Raw genomic sequence first — 16,671 nt, forward strand, 5'->3', positions numbered from 1 at the left:
ATTTGTTGTGCATGCCGGGATTTTAGCTACCAAGCCTTGGCTAGAGTTAAACCCCACCTCAAACAGTTCATGAAAACAAAACAGCATGTTTTGATTCGTTTTTGGGAACGCAAGAAGCTCATATTTATCGCTTCTCTCTCCTTCTTTGAAATCTGCGCTCGAACAATTCAATTGTGCCAGAACGCGCTATCGCATTGGCACGCAATTATCGATATCCAAGAAGATCAATCTCTACGCACGAAAGAGCGAATCAATACAAGAAGGTCATTGAGGGAGGAGATCAAAGTGTGGTCATCAAGACAGTCTCCCACGCCTAAATCGGCCCAAAGTCACTTCGCGCTAGTGATCTTCTCCCTTTGCTCAAGCCATGCCAACATCGTCAACACCTCCATCTCAAAGCGTTCTACTTTTCAAAACATCAATTCAACATGTCTACCATCTTGAAGGCTCTCTCCCTTTTCCCAGTGTGCTCACTTGCTGGTGGCATTCTCTCTGCGCCCTGCCAGTCAATGTCACAGCCAAATCCGATAGCCAAAACATACCCGAAAGAAGTAACCGGAACTTTCAATGGAACTCTCGCTGTGGTTCCAATTCCTCTCTCAAAAGCTCAGGAAATTGTTGGGCCCAAGTACAAGATCTTGACCGACGCGTACCAGAAGCTTCTCCCCGATTTCCCAAAAGACAAATATCCTGCAATTCTTCAAGCTGTCCAGGACCATGACGTTCAATCCTTTGGAATCAAGATCCAAGACTTTACAGTATGCATTGAAGCTTCCCAGCTACCTCGCTCGCTTCACAAGGAGCATTCGAACGCCTGAAACAGCAGGCACTGACATGCAAAACAGCGAATCAGCATCGAATATCCCTTCGTCGACCTCCTCAATGACGGCTACTCCACCTTCCGTTACGTCCCCGTGCAAGCCATGATCTCCACCAACATCGTCTCAATTCTGGGCTCCGCAGCCTACGGCACGTACGTGCTGCCATCCAGCTTCCAACCGCCCTGCGACCCTTATGGATACGCCGACGACTCGGCCAACTCAACCATGCTCGACGCCTACGTCGGCTTCGACGAGTCGAATGGACAACCTCCCTCGATTACGACGCTTTTCCACACCAACAACGACGGCAGCAGTGGCGGTCTCGGTCCGTATTCCATGCAGTTCTACATCAATGCGACGAACCAGCCGACGTACGTCAAACCGTCCAGGGGCTGCGATAATATGATTCGCTTCTTCAACACGTCCATCACAAAGCATCCGTATGAGCCTGTGGGTGTGCGTGGTCATGTCATGGTTGAAGATCCTTTCTTTCCTGGCGGGGAGGAGTGGGACGATGTTTACGGCGTTCGCCTGGACACTGCGTTCATTGAGCACAATTTTGTCGACTGTAAGAAGTTCAAGGGGTACTCGGTGTCCTGAGTAGAAGTAGAGTGATATTTGGCGTGCGAGAATACCTGGTCGACAGGATCGGAGTTGCAATGCGCTATCATTTACATTGGCTGTACAAATTAATCCCCGAAATACCAGAAGCTGCATGTGAGAATGTTGACGGGAATGCTGCCTGTTGAAGATTGTCTATGTCCAAAGTTGTGCACACATAGAGGCTTCGAGCGTGCGAACGTGCGAGCATTCGTCACCTCCCAGTACGCGCACAGGTCCTCTGCAGCCTACAGCTCGTTCAACTCATCCTCCCTATCGTTCAAATGGTGGAAGCAAAACCAGAACAGCGCGCCCGCAACAAAGCTCGCGCAGCTCAGGCCGACAAACATCCATATAATTTTGGGATCCACAGACACCGAGACGAGTGCCATTCCAATTGCAGACCCACAAGCCGTCGTCAATAAATAAATTGACTGTACGAACGACTTCATAGAGGGTGGCGCTTTGGTGTATGCATACTCAAGACCCGTTACGCTGGCGAAAATCTCGCTGATCCCGATGAGCATGTATGCCGGAGTCTGGATAGCGATGTGCACATTGTTTCCCTGCGCAGTTCCCGAGGAGTCTTCAGACGCAGAGCAGAGAGGGTCTTTGTAGCCTTTTGTTGCCAATGTCAGTTTACATTCAGGGGCTGATGTGGTGGGGTTTCTTACATGGTCCTGAGGAGTAGATGAGGTGCTGTACGATTGCTGCATACGCCATGGCAAGGGAGCCAATCCAGAATCCGAGCGTGATGCGATTGATGGGTGGGAAGCGGATCTTCATCTTACGCAGGAACGGATACAAGATGCGGTCCATGATCGGAACGAAGACGATGATCGCGACTAAAAAAAAAAAAAAAAATTAAAAATCAGGATAGGTACTTATGATTTGACTTATTTTTTTACACTTACTAGGGTCCCAGTTTTGCATTAGGTCATTAGGTATACCGTGGCCTCGCATATCGCCGGCTGGAAGGGCAGTGAGCATACTTGAATTTCAGGGGAAAGGGGAAAAAAGGGGTAATTTCGAAAGACTTACCTTGAGAGACAAAGTTGTTTGAGAACTGGCCGTAGACCACCCAGTATACGGGATAGAAGCAAAAAACCTTGCAGGCAATCAAAGCTCTCTTGAGCTCGTCCACAAAATGGTCGTCCCACTTCATGACTTGCGCATTCCCAAGGCGTTCCTGGTATGAGGGCTTGGGCGCGTCCAGGCTCCGGTATCTGATCATCATCCAAATCGCTCTGAAGGCATTCGTGATGACCGAACCCTCGGGTGGTCTTACGACGTAAAACTTCTTGCCCAAGAGGAGCACGGTGAGTCCGCAGAGGAAAATGAGCAGGCAAAGTAGGTAGGCAGACCAGAAGCCGACATCGCGCTCCATGTAAGGTGTTGCCAGCAGAGACAAGCTTCCGCAGTTGATGCACAAGTAGAAGATCTTTGCGAACGGTCAGCAAAGGTTCAGTCAGTTGGAAATTCGAAAGAAACCAAAGACCTAGCTTCTTAATGTGGAAAGGGGGTTTTGCTCCAACATACCATGTATATGCGCTGAATAGTAACGCCAGGATCGATGATGACACGCTCACCAGTTGGAAGCGTCTTCACTTCCATCCTCCGTCTCTTGTACTGGTCCGCAATCAATGGCGCAATGTTTGACTTGATTCCCCCAGTGCCAAGTCCGATGATGATGGCGGCAGCGATGAAGCCTCCCTGTATGCGGTCAGTGAAATTCTTCAGCTGCAAAACAGAAGTACTTACCAAGCCTGCTCCGTGAGCCAATGACACGGGCAAGGAAGTGAGCAGCAGAATCAATAATCCTACGATGTAGACCACGCAGAACACCAGAATGGTGACGTACTTTCCAAGATATTGGTCTGCGATTATGGCGCCAATTATTGGAGAGACGTATGCCCACAATTGAAAGAATAGGTTCAAGCCAGTGGCCGATTGATGACCCATGCCTGTAAAACAATGAGCGCGGATCTTCGATGGACCGGAACTGAATTTGTACCAAGAGCACCACGACCTTGACTTCCATCAAAAGGTCGTTGAATGTAGTTTTGGAACAAGCCTCCCATGCCGTAGTAAGTGAACCGTTCGCACAGCTCGACGAACGCAATCAAGAATGCGGAGACGGGCAATTTCTCTCCAACTTTTCGCAAGTGGCGTTTATCCTCGTCCGTAGGCTCTTCTCCGTCCGGAGTCATGGGTGAGGCTTTCTCGTCGGCTTCCATGTTGGTCTTTTCGCGCTCCATGGAATGACTTGGGGGCGAGTAGTCGTCTGCAACATGAGCCTCCTGCTTTGTTTCTCCCACAACAGACTCCTCCAGCCTGAAAGATTGTAAGCTTCACACATGTTGTCAATTGCGCACAGAATTCCGTACGTGACTGCCTCAGCAGCGCCATGGTCACCGGTGGCCATGTTTATAGGTCAATTGGGCGGCGGACGTCAGGATAATGTCGAGGCTGCACGAGGGCGGGGAGGGCCAGGAAATCTTCCGCATTAAATCTGCATCCCTTTTCGCCTCTTCGGAATAGAACCAATCATCATTCACCCATACAATCAAGACTTAGCACTGAAGGATAATAGCGCGTTGCACCTAGACATTGCACCCAGGTACGGCAGATAGCCATCTCACCGCATTATCAGCATGGCACTGCAAGCCGCTGTCGTATCAGCCAAGGCATGACGGGGAGGTCGTTGGCTGGACGGGAGCCAAGTAAGCTTAAATGTAAGGGCATGCATGTTGTCGCTTCAAAAGGGACGATAGGCCAAATCAAAAGCAGTAAGTGGACGGGAATCGCGCCCCAGCGGTGGTAGCGTGTGGGCCGAAAGCCTGCAGGCGATCAACCTGGGAGGAGCAGGCCGCGCTGATCCAATGATGCGGGGTATAAGAGATGGCTCCTGGCTTCCTTTGGCCTGACAGTCGCGCCATTGGGGTTCACGTGTCGGTTTGCCCAGCTTGGTGCTACCCAAGAATTGCCTACGGTTTGCGCCCATCGAGTCGAGCTTCTCCAACAGGAAGGTCACAGTCGTATCTTTGTAGGCCAAGGCTGCCAGCATGCAACGGCAGCAAACTCACGCTAGAAAAGCCTTGCTGGTTTCTAGAAGAGCGGCTGAACATCCATGAGACAAGCTGACTTGATAACGTTCTTGTGGAAGCGGCCATCCAGCGAATCAGAGATGGAAACGACACATCTTTTCCATGGAATTGATGCACCAGTAGGTTGACTTGCGATGTCGTTGAAGAAAGGTGCGGCACTGCGGGAACGAAGCCTCCGAGGCTTGGTAGCAAAAGTCGTGGCACACCAAGGTAAGAAACTGAGCCGGAGCGACCAGAGAGCGACCACGGGAGTATGGAAAGTGTCTATTTCAAAAAGGCGTGCGTCTAGGGAGCATTCAAGACCCGCACCCATTTGAGGCTAGAACTCTCTAAATCCTTTACGCAGAATCATAAGGAGCAGTCGTAGTTGTGTGTGCCACGACTTTTGCTACCAACCTGAAGCCTCGCCCGGAAGGAAATGCGGTGGTCGGTCGGGTCCGAAGAAGGCCCGCAAAACGAGCAAGACCACCGCAGATCACTTGCCGACGTCAACCCCCTCGACTGGAGGCTGGAAGACTCAACATCTTCGACCCTGTTTGTACAATCTCACTACTCAGCGGGCTTTGATCAAACCGACTGTTCCAGTTCAGGTTTGGCATCAATTGTTTCTGGGTAAAGCGGTCGTCGCAAAGTTTGGCCCCAGAATTTGTGGCATGACCGGTTCCACAACAATCTTCGTTCCAAGAATTGTGATGGGAAAGGTTTGTTTGGCTTGACGTTGTGCAGGTGGAATTATCATTGGCAGACCAGGCGCTCGATCTTCAGGGACAGATTTGAAGACCCGGCTCCGCCATTTGGTTTTGCTCGATTGTCATTTCTCTTTTCTTAGTCCGCTGTATGTATAAGCAATGAGCAGCTCCTAGCCTCCAATACCTTCTTAATTGTTTTTGTACTCCTTGAGGAAGACCAACAAGGCTTTGGATGGTTCTGACACTCAGGCACGCTGGTGAACCCTCTATTTTTTCCTCTTGTCCTCTGCTGACGCAGATAGTACAACACGTCGAATCTCGAATCGCATTGTCTGAGACTACCCAAGGGGCTCGCGGGAACGAAGTAGTGTTCTTTCCGTTGGTATCAAGACTTTGGATCCGCGTCCACTGAAGTATTTGGCCAACGGAAGACAAGTGTTGCTGTCCTTGTAGTCTTTCAGACTAGTGCCTCGTATCGGTCTGGAGCACTTGGTCGACTCATTGGCAGAAAACCTTGCAGCTCTCGAAGATGTCAAGGCTTAGGACGCATGTGTTCACTGGAAGCATATGGTCGATCGTCGTCTCAAAAATGCTGATATCCTTGTACGTGTCCAATCTTGAGGCCTGCGTCTACGAGGAGCTTTCGGCTGACTGATGCACCAGAACCTTTGCTGTCCAGACTTCCAGCATGCGGTCAAAGGAAGCTTCGTTCAACTGATGGAGAAAAACACTTGTTCATTTTGTTGCCAACCGAAGCTGAGTGGCTTTCTCCTGAAGCTCGATTGCGCTGCTCGCTACTGATGATGATGATAGATATATATCTTTCGTAGCGAAGCCCATGTGCTGCTGCCTGGCGTCAAGAGGTAAGTGCTCTTGCTTGAATCCCATGTGCCTGCCCTCCGTGCGTTGTTGATATCGACCCTACTTAAGCACTTCGACTGGTGGCTCAACACTAAACTTCTTCAACTCCGTCCTTCCTCCAAATTCTCTCTTCTTCTCAATCCTAACACCACTTTTGAGACTTCTCTAAACTCACACCCATCACGATGGCCCACAAGGCTATCCTCCTCCTCACTCTCGTGATGCTCGCACTGGCCGGCCATGGCCTTGCATTGAACCTCACCTGTCTGACTTCGGCTCCCGACCAAGACCAGCTTGCAGTCATTAAGCAAATGGCTCTTGCCGAGAATCATGCCATGGCGCATGGTCAGGACATGTTCGGCAATCAGGTGCTCGACGTCCCAACCTACTTCCACGTCCTCTCCGAATCTGAGAATGCCGAAGGCGGTTGGATTCCGGTAAGCCTCCTCTTGTTCAACCTTCACTTTCGAAGCCACATGACATGGTCTCACCTTCCTAACTTTTAGGACTCTCAACTCGACAGCCTGATTGCGCAGCTGAACGCCGAGTACAACAAGCACCGCATCAGCTTCACCCTCCGCGGCAAAACTCATACGGTCAATGCTCAATGGGCCAACGCCCTCTTCGACAAGGCTTTCTCTGATGCCAGAGAAGCTCTCCGCGCAGGTGGATATGGTTCGCTCAACGTGTTCTTCCAGAAATCTGTGGGGGACCACCAAGCCGGATCGTGGGTCCCCATCTAAGTCTGTACTTCTCCCGCTGTGTACTAACCAGCAATCAGATTTTGCACAAGGCCAGCGAGCGCGCCTACCGACTACTCCCAGGACGGATGCACGCTGATCTTAGGCATGTACAATATCGCGACACTTACCCATGAGGTTGGCCATTGGCTTGGTAAGTCTCTTACACAGGGGTGTTCGAAGGTTTCTCTCTCTCTAACATATGACAGGGCTTTTGCACACTTTCGAGGGTGGTTGCAACGCTGATCCTGTTCACGGCGGTGACTACGTCGCAGACACCCCTGCCCAAGCAAGCACAAACTACTCTGACTGCACTCTTGGACGGGACTCATGCCCCACTCTGGCTGGTCGTGATCCGATCTTCAACCACATGTCCTATTCGTATGTTTACTCCAACTTCTTGTGTACGTGGACATTGCTAATGGAATCCAAAGGAGCTGCAGCAACAGGCACTTCACTCATGACCAGGGTGTGCGCATGCAGTAAGTTCTTCCCTGTCGTCGATGCGAGTCCTTCTCTGACACTTGAATCAGCAACCAGTGGAACTACTACCGTGCTGGATATGAGTAAAGCCCGTGTCTCTCTCTTGTGAGCCTCCGCTGCATGGCAGTATGCTGATTCCTCAACGGCTACTTCGGCAACATGGGAGCAACAACATGGGGGCTTGGAGAGCGACGGCATAATGGGAGTTACAGATGGATCTGCGGATGGGTATGAAGGGCTTGCTTTGACCTTTCATGACGGACGACGTGCCTTGCTTCGAGCACATGGCGATAGAGCCGAAGGGGCTACAATAAATTCCCTTTCAATCTCATCAACGAGAATTGCCTTTCAAAATCTTTGGCCTTGCCGTTGGTCTTGTGTCGCTGCGGGGATTTCTGCCGCCGTCGCTCAATTCTTTCTTACACTTCCCGCCGACATTGAATCCACGGCATGTACCAGGCTCAAAACCCAGCCATGAGACTGACACTGGTGCGATTGCTGTAATGACATGTTTTGATTAGCCCACTGCCCCTGAATCCCCAAGCCCAAAAGTGAGGCCAAAAGGATCAAAAAAGAAACACATGTCTTCCGTCGCCGAGAATCGAACTCGGGTCTCCAGTCTTTTCAGAGCAAGCTTGAGGCCTGGTTGGCAGGCAGGCCACGGATGTGGGGGACATCCGCGTTGAGGCTGGGCAGGCACTCAACCCAAGACTTGTCTTCTGTGGACTGGCGGGCTACCACTGCACCACGACGGATTTTTGATGTTGAATGAATGGCGAAACGAGATTTTAGTCGTGACAGGAGCAGCGACAGATCAGTAGAAAACTTCTATGTCAAAACTCGTGCACCTAGGGAGCATTCAAGAGCCTCAGGTGCCAGATACAAGAGTTCACCAAGGCCTTCACGTAGGTTGCTGGAAGCAGTCGTAGTTATGTGTGCCACGACCTTTGCCACCAACTCTCGGACCCTCCCAAACCCATCTGCTCCACTAACAGAACCATTTCGCTACGCTATCCCGCCGAGGCGTTGCAGCGTGGCCTCATTGCTTAGGGGAGGAGCAACGGGTGTTTCTCCTGTATTTCTGCCATCCACAAGCTTCTACCTCGGAGTGCTGCCGAGCCACACCCTCTTTACCCCTCCGCTTTAGCCACGAAGGCTCTACCGGCGACATGTGTAGTGTAGTCCTCAATCAGCAAATGAAGCATCCAACTTTCTCCAAAGCCGCAGAGGTAGCGCGAGGTTTCCTGCAGCCAAGTGAACCCCTTGCCAGTGTCTCTTTATGGCGCTCACGCGCATACCGATCGTGCGTTTGATGGACGGCCGGACAGGTGGTTGGCGAGCGTGGGGAAGGAACGTCGAAAGAGCTTGGAATTGATCTTGGAAAGGAAAGGTTGGAAGAAGGCGAAGTCCATGGCCCCAAAAACAAAGGTATACCAAATGCATACTGCGTGCGTCGGATGAGGTGAAAGATGTTAGCGAATGCAATGCGAAAGTCCAAGAGGGTTGTGGAGGCAAACGTGTGGAGGAAAAGATAGGAGCAGTTGCTGTTGCCCCAGCCTCATGATGCAAGAGGGTAGTAGAGACAATTTAACATACACTGACTTGCTGAGGTTCTGATACGCGCTGATGGCCACTTAGACACGAGGGGTATTCAGGCAGTCGATGTTGAAAGAGTGCGACAAGAGATTAGGATGACTGTCACTTGCCCATGACGTTGTCTGAGGCCACTTCTGCGGGTAGGTAGCTGATGCACTGAAGCAGAAGTGAGGTGGGTAACCAAATCTGCCCATGCGCTGAAGCTGCTTATTCCATTTCTCATCTTCCATGTTCTTGCTGACGCGCACGTCAAACCTCGGCGGCCAATTCTAGACACGACCCGCCTCCGCCGCCATCATGGACAAGCAGAATTTCCTTCTGGTTTCGGATACACACCTCCGTTGAGGCTCAGCATTTTATAACATTCTATTGAAACAAAGTCTTGTGAGAGAGCAAATCATGCCTTCCATCAGTCCTCTCAGCTTTCTGGTCAACATTACGTCTCTTATTCTCACCGATTCTTTAGTGCAGGACACATCCAATCATGAGCGCCCACAGTGGGTCGCAAAGAAAATGGCAACTCAAGGCGATGCGCGGTGCTTCATTGGGAGCTCCTCGTAGCTGTCACTTTACGAGCTCGAACATCCAAGTCTTTCGGTAGCAAGGTCTTTGATCACTTCCTGTGTACACGTATTTTGCATTCAAAATTTGGGCCTACGAGGTCAATTCTCCAAACTATTAAGTCTAAGAACACGACTACAGGGAGCAATCGAGCAGCTTGTTCCGGAGTTGCCATTTCTTTTGCGACTGAATGTGGCCTGTGAGGCTTCACCTGTAATCAGGCTCACCTATCTCGTCCCTCCTGCAACAGCGGCGGCTTGAAGGTACGATTCTTTTTCATTCTTCCTTGATTTCGTCCCAATCCAATGAAGCCCACGGCTTTGCTACAGCGCACGAGCCTCAACCTGACCAGTAGTACTAGTGTCTCGCGTACTTCCTTTCATGCCTAGCCCATCCAGTTCACAAAGCACCTTGTTGACCCCTTAAGTTGTTCTTTCCTCCGGGCCCATGTCCGGGTCTGTCACTATTTCCGCCATCATTTCTACGACAGTCACGGCGTCTCCGAGTCCGTGTGCAGCGAGCCAGCAGACTAGTGTGGGCATTGAAGTCCTTGAAGTGGTCGACGAGGCGCTCGAGGATGCTGTGCCACCGGAGATTCAGGGGTGACGCTTAGGGGTAATTTAGCAAGGACCGAAATCAGTCGTGGGGTCAGGAAGAAATGAGAAGCAGCAGTGACTCTGGCCGTCTTGGCGGTGTCGCGCGTCAGTCCTACCTTTGGCGAGCAAAGAGATGATGATCGAAACGACGAAGAGGCGGGGCTTACAGTACGGTGGTGCGAGTGTGTGGGCCGGTAGTGACGACGATGACAATCTCTGCGCAAGAGATCCGGCCTGAAGCTTTGTTTTGTTCTTCAGAGAAGTGCCCTGACTCTGAGGCGTCGCGGAGAGCCTAGTCCGTCCGTCGTCTGGGGATGACACTATTCAGGCCGCCTTTGACTTCGGCTCTAGCCAGCCAGCCCTTGCACCAACACTCGCCTCGTCGAGACGTAGACTTGAAACATTCTTGCGATGTATGGCACGCTATGTCTGGTGTCCGCAAATAGTGGGCGGTTCAGCGCACATCATCCAACGTAGGCCTAGGGCCGACGGTAGAGGTGGGTCGCCCGTGCTGTCTCTTCTAGGCATCACTGAAGGCCGAACTGCCCGTCATGTTCTTATTATAGACCGTGATAGTCTTCTCTGTGCGCTTTCTGGCCGCGCGTCGCTGGAGGTTTGCCACGAGGAGGCGCGAGGTGCGTGGAATGCCGCCTGTTTGTATGGGTCAGCGGGCAAAGTTGGTCCCTGCGTTCACCACAGTAGGAGCACTCACTCTCAACAGGACCGATTGGAAAGAAGGCCAAGGGTGGACTACTGAGTAGGTCTTTCGACAATCCTGCTTGCAGAGCTGTCTGAGCCATGTTGGCTTCGTTGCGTGTCACACGACAAATTGTGACTTGCGCAGGTAGGCGACTTTCCCGTCAACAACCCCTGGAACTTCCGAAGCGCCGTACATGCCAGCCTGTACATGGCGAGAGAGGGCAGCGAAGGGGCCGAGCTTCCCCAGCAAAGCCAATGCCAGGCTATCACAGCCATTGAGCTGTCAGGACAGAACTTCCTCGGCCGAACCTTTGCACTGGAGGGCGCCAAGTTCTGTACAGGCTCTCGTATCGCAAGTTCCAACAGCTCTCGCTCCACAGGCTTCGAATTCCTTGCTGTAGGCTGTGCCACGTTGGTCGTCGTTGCCCGTCGTTGTGGATTCATCTCGTGCACAGCCAGGCGTATGATCACGCCGGAATCCGCAACCGACTGGACGGTTGCCGCAATGCCACAATGCCACTTGCGCAACGCTCACCGTACAGCCTCTAACATGCGCCTTGCTCCGCATGCCTAGCCACAATCCTGCCGCGGGCATCTTGTAACCACGTCCTTGGGTGCAGTTGGCAAGAATGTGGAGAGAAATGGACGGTCAGTCGAGAGAAGTGTCACCTTGGCAAAGAGAAGGCGGCGCTGGTATCGGCGAGAGAATCTAGTTGCTGTCATGTTGTGTTTACTATACCTTAGCAAGAGTAGTCGATGAATGGCGCCACGTTTGGGTTCGGTAGACGCGTTTGACTTCACGGAAGGCAAGGATACTCTTGTCTTTCGAACTATGTGCCGAAGATGGAAGCCGCGAAGCCCCCACGATGTAATTAGGTTGTTCCTTGTTGCTCATGGTCGGATCTTTCCAAGTGCGTGGCAATATTTTCCGTTCGTTATGGGGCCATTCCAGCTCAGTCAACACTTTGATACTTCGACTTCTTCCTCGAATGGTCTTGCGGAGGAGACTGCTCCGTTCTCGATCCAGTAACCGTGCAAAAGAATGTGTGACTATCTCCGACGGGCAATTCGGCCTTGTAACAAGGAAGAAGAAGCCGTGCAGCTTCGCCATGGTCCACCAGACTGATTCACGCTTCAATGGCGCCGGCGTGTGTAGATTTGACCAATGAGAAGAAACCAGCCCACTACTAGTGAGTGTCCTCGCCTAGCGCGAGGGCTCTCATTTGGCCTGGCGTTTCCACAGCGGCTCTTTGCTTGGGGTCCATGCTGCACGTCAAGCTACCGGGCCAAAACGAGTGACGACGGGAAAACTACCCTCTTCTTCCGCGAACTCCGATGGCTACAGATAGTAATCTTGGCACCAGAACTGGTCACGTTCTTTGAAATCGCCTTGCAGACGCAGTCAGTGGTCGACGAAGGCCATCGGGTACACTGGGTGGACCTTCACGCACGGATTTAATGCGGCATTGCGGACAGCGGGGGTTTCCTACTCCACCCGAGGGCACTCAGCCCTTTCCGGTCACTGCCAAGAGAAATCCTGAACCTGGTAGGACGGGTACATCAAGACGCCAAGGACCACGGGCCTGGAGATCAACGACAAGAGTAAGGCCGACAGGAGTGCCAAGGATCTCGCCTTCTTTCAGAGTGGGTGGCTGGTGACGAAGCCCCCAGCCCGGGCGGCGCAGGGACTCAAGTGACTCCCCTGGGGGTTGCGACTCCAGCTTGGTGTTTGGCGCCCTCATCACACTCAGCATGCGATGGCCACCATAAGCCCCAAGCCGTCCGTGCCCCCGACAAATTTCCATCCTCACTGGAACATCTCATCGCTCTTGGTTGCATCCGGGGATGCGGCCAAGAATCCATTTAGAAACACGTCTCTGGGCAGTGTGGAACCGAGCAAGTACTTGTCGAACGTGTGGAGCAGGACGTTGTCGCAAACGTTTCCATGAGGAGGCTAGCAAGAGGTTTTGCTGGGACGTGGGAAGATGAAGGCCAAATTTTTGCATTGTCTGACCGTCAAACGAGTCAGGCAAATCCAAAGACCGAAACTTGGGCCCGTCAAGCTTTTGACGGCCTGGAGTTGTCAAGCTTGTCGGTTCGCTACCGACGCATGGAATCCGAGCATATGAGAGTCCAAAGCGGCTGATGCGGAGGATCAACTGCGTGGTGACGTGGATGCCGCTGGAAGAGCTCGGAGTGACCGACTTGGCTCGATTGCAACAAGCCAGCTGCAGCGTCGAGAGGGAGCTTGGGAGTCTTGGGGCGCACGAGAAGCCTCTGCCAGGTGCGTCATGTTGGTTGGCATACTTTTGGGTCTCGACTTGATATGCTTCTAGAAGCGGTGGCAAGCCTTAGGGCTTTGGATTTGTGGTTTCTTCCGCGGATCCAGCAAGCAGGATGCAGGGAGTGTCCCTTGAGAGGGCGACTGGGGCAGAGACGGGGTTGGCTCGTGTTACGGCGGAGAGGACAGCAAAGGGAACCATGACCTGTAGCCATCCAGCCAACCAGCCCGGCGGACCGAACCGCGCTGCCAGAGGCTTTGAGTGAGCCGTTTGTCCGGCATCTTGGTTCCGATAACCTTGAGGCAGTTGTTGGAAAATCGGGAGTCGGAAGAGGTCGTCGCGGGACGCATCTATTTTGGGGGATCAGGTTGGGAGTTGTGGTGGCCGGCGGCAAGGCAACTGAGTGGACCAGTGAAGACGGTACAGTGTTGAGCATCAAAAGGCTGGGCAGCGACTTGGTCGTCGTTTGGATGCCCCCCTGAAATTCATCTTGGTGCCCGCCAGAAGGTGTGCTGCCGTTCTTCCCGTTCGCCGGCCCACCCGCTGGACATTAATCAACTGCAACTCCACGAGGGACTACATTATCACTCCATACCCGTCATGGATGATAGCCATGCCAGCCCTAGCAGCCCTACCGTTCGTTTCAATATCGACTCCGCTTCCCTACCCTTCCTCCCCCCCTTCCGCTGACATCGCCTGGCTGGACCATGGTGCGCACTCACAAGAAACGCACAAAGACCTTCAACGGCTGCTGGACATGTCGAGAGCGCGGTGTCAAGTGCGACCTCGCCAAACCCACCTGCGAAAGGTGCTCCAAAAGCGGCCGTGAGTGCAAAGGTTACGGCCTGCGTCTTGTCTGGCTCGATGCCAATGATTCGCTTCCTCCCACCACTGTGCCAACGAGGCGCTTAATCAGCGAAGCCGACCGTCAGAACCCCATTTACTCTGAAGAATTCCTCGATGATGCTCTGGCAAGACTCGACTCCCTCGAATCGCCCTGCAAATCCATCATTGGTCCGTTTGGCGTCTTCTCTGTCCCCGGATCGCCGCAAGAGGACCACGACATCCAGGTACTCGTCCGCTCTGGGTTCCAAAATCTCCCGGCAGCCTTCGACCTCCCTGTCCTTCCGACGACCGCTCTAGCCCACTACCAGGACTATGACGGCCCTGATCTCTCCAACGACCCCGCAAGCGCCTATGCCAACATTGGGCAGTACGACGACATCATCCCTCGACGCTACGATTACCCCGTTTCGCTTCCCTGGGAGATCAACCCGGTACTGCTCTTCACCAATGAGTCGGAACGTTCCTTGTTCCACCACTACACTTCAATCGTGGCCAGGATGCTCATTCCGACCACTTCAACCGAAAATCCTTTTCAGCATGTTTGCATTCCCCTCGTCCTTCAGCCTGGCGAGCTCTCCACCAGCCGGCCTGGCCACGCGGCGCTTCTCCACGGAATATACGCCATTTCGGCGTACCATGTTGCTGAGCAGGCCTCAGAAAAGTCTCTCGTAGATAATTACTCGCGCTTGGCCGTCAGGCACTACGGCAAGTGTCTCGGGAACCTCAGGCTGAGCCTGCAAGACATTAGGTGGGACTCTGAATCAGTCTTCGCGACTATTCTTTTACTGGGCGCAATTGGCTGGATAGTCGGTCATCCCACAGACTGGCGAGTCCACATGCATGGAGCTCGCAGCTGGCTGCGCGCTCAAGACCCGAGCTGGGGTAGCACTGGCCCTGCTGCTATCCTTTATCAGATGTTCCGCTGCGTGGAATTACTCAACTTTTCTCAGGACACCAGACGGTTCATCGACGCCAGCCACGATTCGCACATCAACCTCCTCGACTGTGGCTCTCCGCTCCCGGCAGGCATCGACTATCGAATCGACAAAATGTTTGGAATTCCGAGAGCGCTGTTTGAGTCGATCCGAATGATGCACATTCTGCGGGACCGCGAAATGCCACCGACCGAACAAGAGTTGCAAGGGGTGGAGGCCATGATTGAATGCGCAAAGGGCGACATTGATGGGTTTCAAACCACTCAGGGCATCGACGGGCTGCTGCTCATGCACCACAGCATGTCCTTTTACTACGCCTGCCACATCAATCTCAGCCGCGAATTCAGACAACGACCTGCTGCCGACGTCCAACATTGGGTCCTCGCCTCGGTGCAACATTTGGAATCATTGTACGCCTTCGAGGAGACACTGCAAACTTGTGGAGTCTCATGGCCAATCTGGATCACGGCTTGTGAAGCAGAGGGCGAAGAATTGCGGAGGCGTGCGCTTTATCTCTTTACCAAAGGAGAAAGGCTAGGCGTAGGGGTCCTCAACCAAATGGCGGAGGTCATCCAGAAGATTTGGGAGCATCGGGATCTTACGGGAGACACGTCGACCGAATGTCGTCGTGCCATCATGATGGCCATGGGCATGGATCTGCAGCTTGCCTGACCACTTGTGTTGGGACCTCGTGCTGACGACGAGGTCCAATCCTCTCAATCGGCGGTCGGGAGTACACCGCTGGACACTATCCGTGCGGGAAACGCATGGCCTGCCCCCTCTTTTGACCAATCTCCTGGTTTCGGAGCTGCCGACAACCTGGAATTCATCGACGTCAAGAGTCTCTCCCGCGTCGACTCCGGCTTGGGTTTGTAGCAGGACAAACGGCACAGTTACAGCAGGACAGATGAATGCGCAGGGAAGGAGAGACTGCCCGGGCCGGGCATCACCGCAGCACTTGGAAACTGCTGCGAAGGATTCTTATCGTGAAAGCCGAATGGATTCTCGATCTTTGAAATTTTTGTCGACGAAGCGAGAAGATTGTCCGATAATGCCTTGGAAGGATTACGTCGGGCAACGACTTCTCAACTCGGACAGCAATGAGGACCGGGGCGTCGCTAGCCCCGCACTCTTCTTGATAGGCGACATCACCCGCAACGGACATGTGGAAATTCAAATGTCTGAAAGACAGTATTAGCAATCTTTTCAAAAGGACCTGGAAAGTGGAAACACATGAACCGCCTCTCGACTGCACGCCATCTGATCCGACTTGGAGTGAGAGTTCCGCGGAGCCTAGACTCTGCGAGTCCATTCGGTGACTAAGATTAACGAAGGCTTCAGCGATCTCAGGCTGTAAAATGCCTTTGCTGGCTCCGTTTCATGAGCACATTCTCACTAGAGTTTCCCCTGGTCTCATAGAAGAAGAATAGAAGTCAGAAAACCTCTCTCAACACCACCTACTGCTCACCTTTGCTTTAATACTGCCGTGTTCACTTCTCAAACTTTCTCAAATCCTCTTGGCACGCTCTTGGCCATCCAGAAAGGACGACATTTCATTCGCTACTCGCGACATCGCCTACGTCGAGGTGGAGTCCAGATAGCCATACGGACAAATCAGGGCGGCTCAAATCAGCACGCCAGTCAGGAAGTGGGTCTTTTTCTCTATCTTTCATCTCCTGGACACCAAGGTGCGGGAAAAGTCGAGGACCGGAAACCGGATGGAGAGGGATGCCTCGTAGCAAGCTCTCAAACGCTACCCGGCGCCCACAGCAGACGCGCAATTGAAGCAGACGGAGCAGCCGAGCTCCCATCCCCGTCGCTGTGCCCCGAGATTGACTGCGAGGCATCGCGACTA

At 52.8% G+C, this 16,671-nt stretch overlaps 4 protein-coding genes across 4 annotated transcripts; 3 read left to right on the forward strand and 1 right to left on the reverse strand.

Moving 5' to 3' along the window:
- Window positions 1-428: 428 nt before the first annotated feature.
- Window positions 429-1,887, forward strand: BKA78DRAFT_359376 (uncharacterized protein; the record flags this gene model as incomplete). The annotated part of the gene is made up of 2 exons (XM_066892377.1): window positions 429-758; window positions 846-1,887. 2 exons carry the CDS (start codon window positions 429-431, stop codon window positions 1,419-1,421), a joined length of 906 nt encoding a protein of 301 aa, XP_066749581.1. The 3' UTR covers window positions 1,422-1,887.
- On the reverse strand, window positions 1,670-3,658 carry BKA78DRAFT_329384 (putative MFS peptide transporter Ptr2; the record flags this gene model as incomplete). Its single annotated transcript, XM_066889663.1, has 7 exons — window positions 1,670-2,040; window positions 2,096-2,266; window positions 2,336-2,392; window positions 2,463-2,862; window positions 2,961-3,134; window positions 3,183-3,385; window positions 3,436-3,658. The coding sequence occupies 7 exons, from the start codon at window positions 3,656-3,658 to the stop codon at window positions 1,670-1,672; spliced, it is 1,599 nt and encodes a 532-aa protein (XP_066749582.1).
- A 2,605-nt stretch (window positions 3,659-6,263) lies between these two features.
- BKA78DRAFT_348900 (pregnancy-associated plasma protein-A-domain-containing protein) lies at window positions 6,264-7,388 on the forward strand (the record flags this gene model as incomplete). Its single annotated transcript, XM_066890709.1, has 6 exons — window positions 6,264-6,515; window positions 6,585-6,805; window positions 6,860-6,972; window positions 7,028-7,199; window positions 7,253-7,300; window positions 7,352-7,388. The coding sequence occupies 6 exons, from the start codon at window positions 6,264-6,266 to the stop codon at window positions 7,386-7,388; spliced, it is 843 nt and encodes a 280-aa protein (XP_066749583.1).
- Window positions 7,389-13,742: 6,354 nt separating this feature from the next.
- Window positions 13,743-15,488, forward strand: BKA78DRAFT_291528 (fungal-specific transcription factor domain-containing protein; the record flags this gene model as incomplete). Its single annotated transcript, XM_066885912.1, has 1 exon — window positions 13,743-15,488. The coding sequence occupies one exon, from the start codon at window positions 13,743-13,745 to the stop codon at window positions 15,486-15,488; it is 1,746 nt and encodes a 581-aa protein (XP_066749584.1).
- Between the last annotated feature and the right edge of the window lie 1,183 nt (window positions 15,489-16,671).

This window comes from Phyllosticta capitalensis (genome assembly GCF_038381095.1).
Source record: "Phyllosticta capitalensis strain CBS 128856 chromosome Unknown BKA78scaffold_1, whole genome shotgun sequence".
Classification (NCBI taxonomy): domain Eukaryota; kingdom Fungi; phylum Ascomycota; class Dothideomycetes; order Botryosphaeriales; family Phyllostictaceae; genus Phyllosticta; species Phyllosticta capitalensis.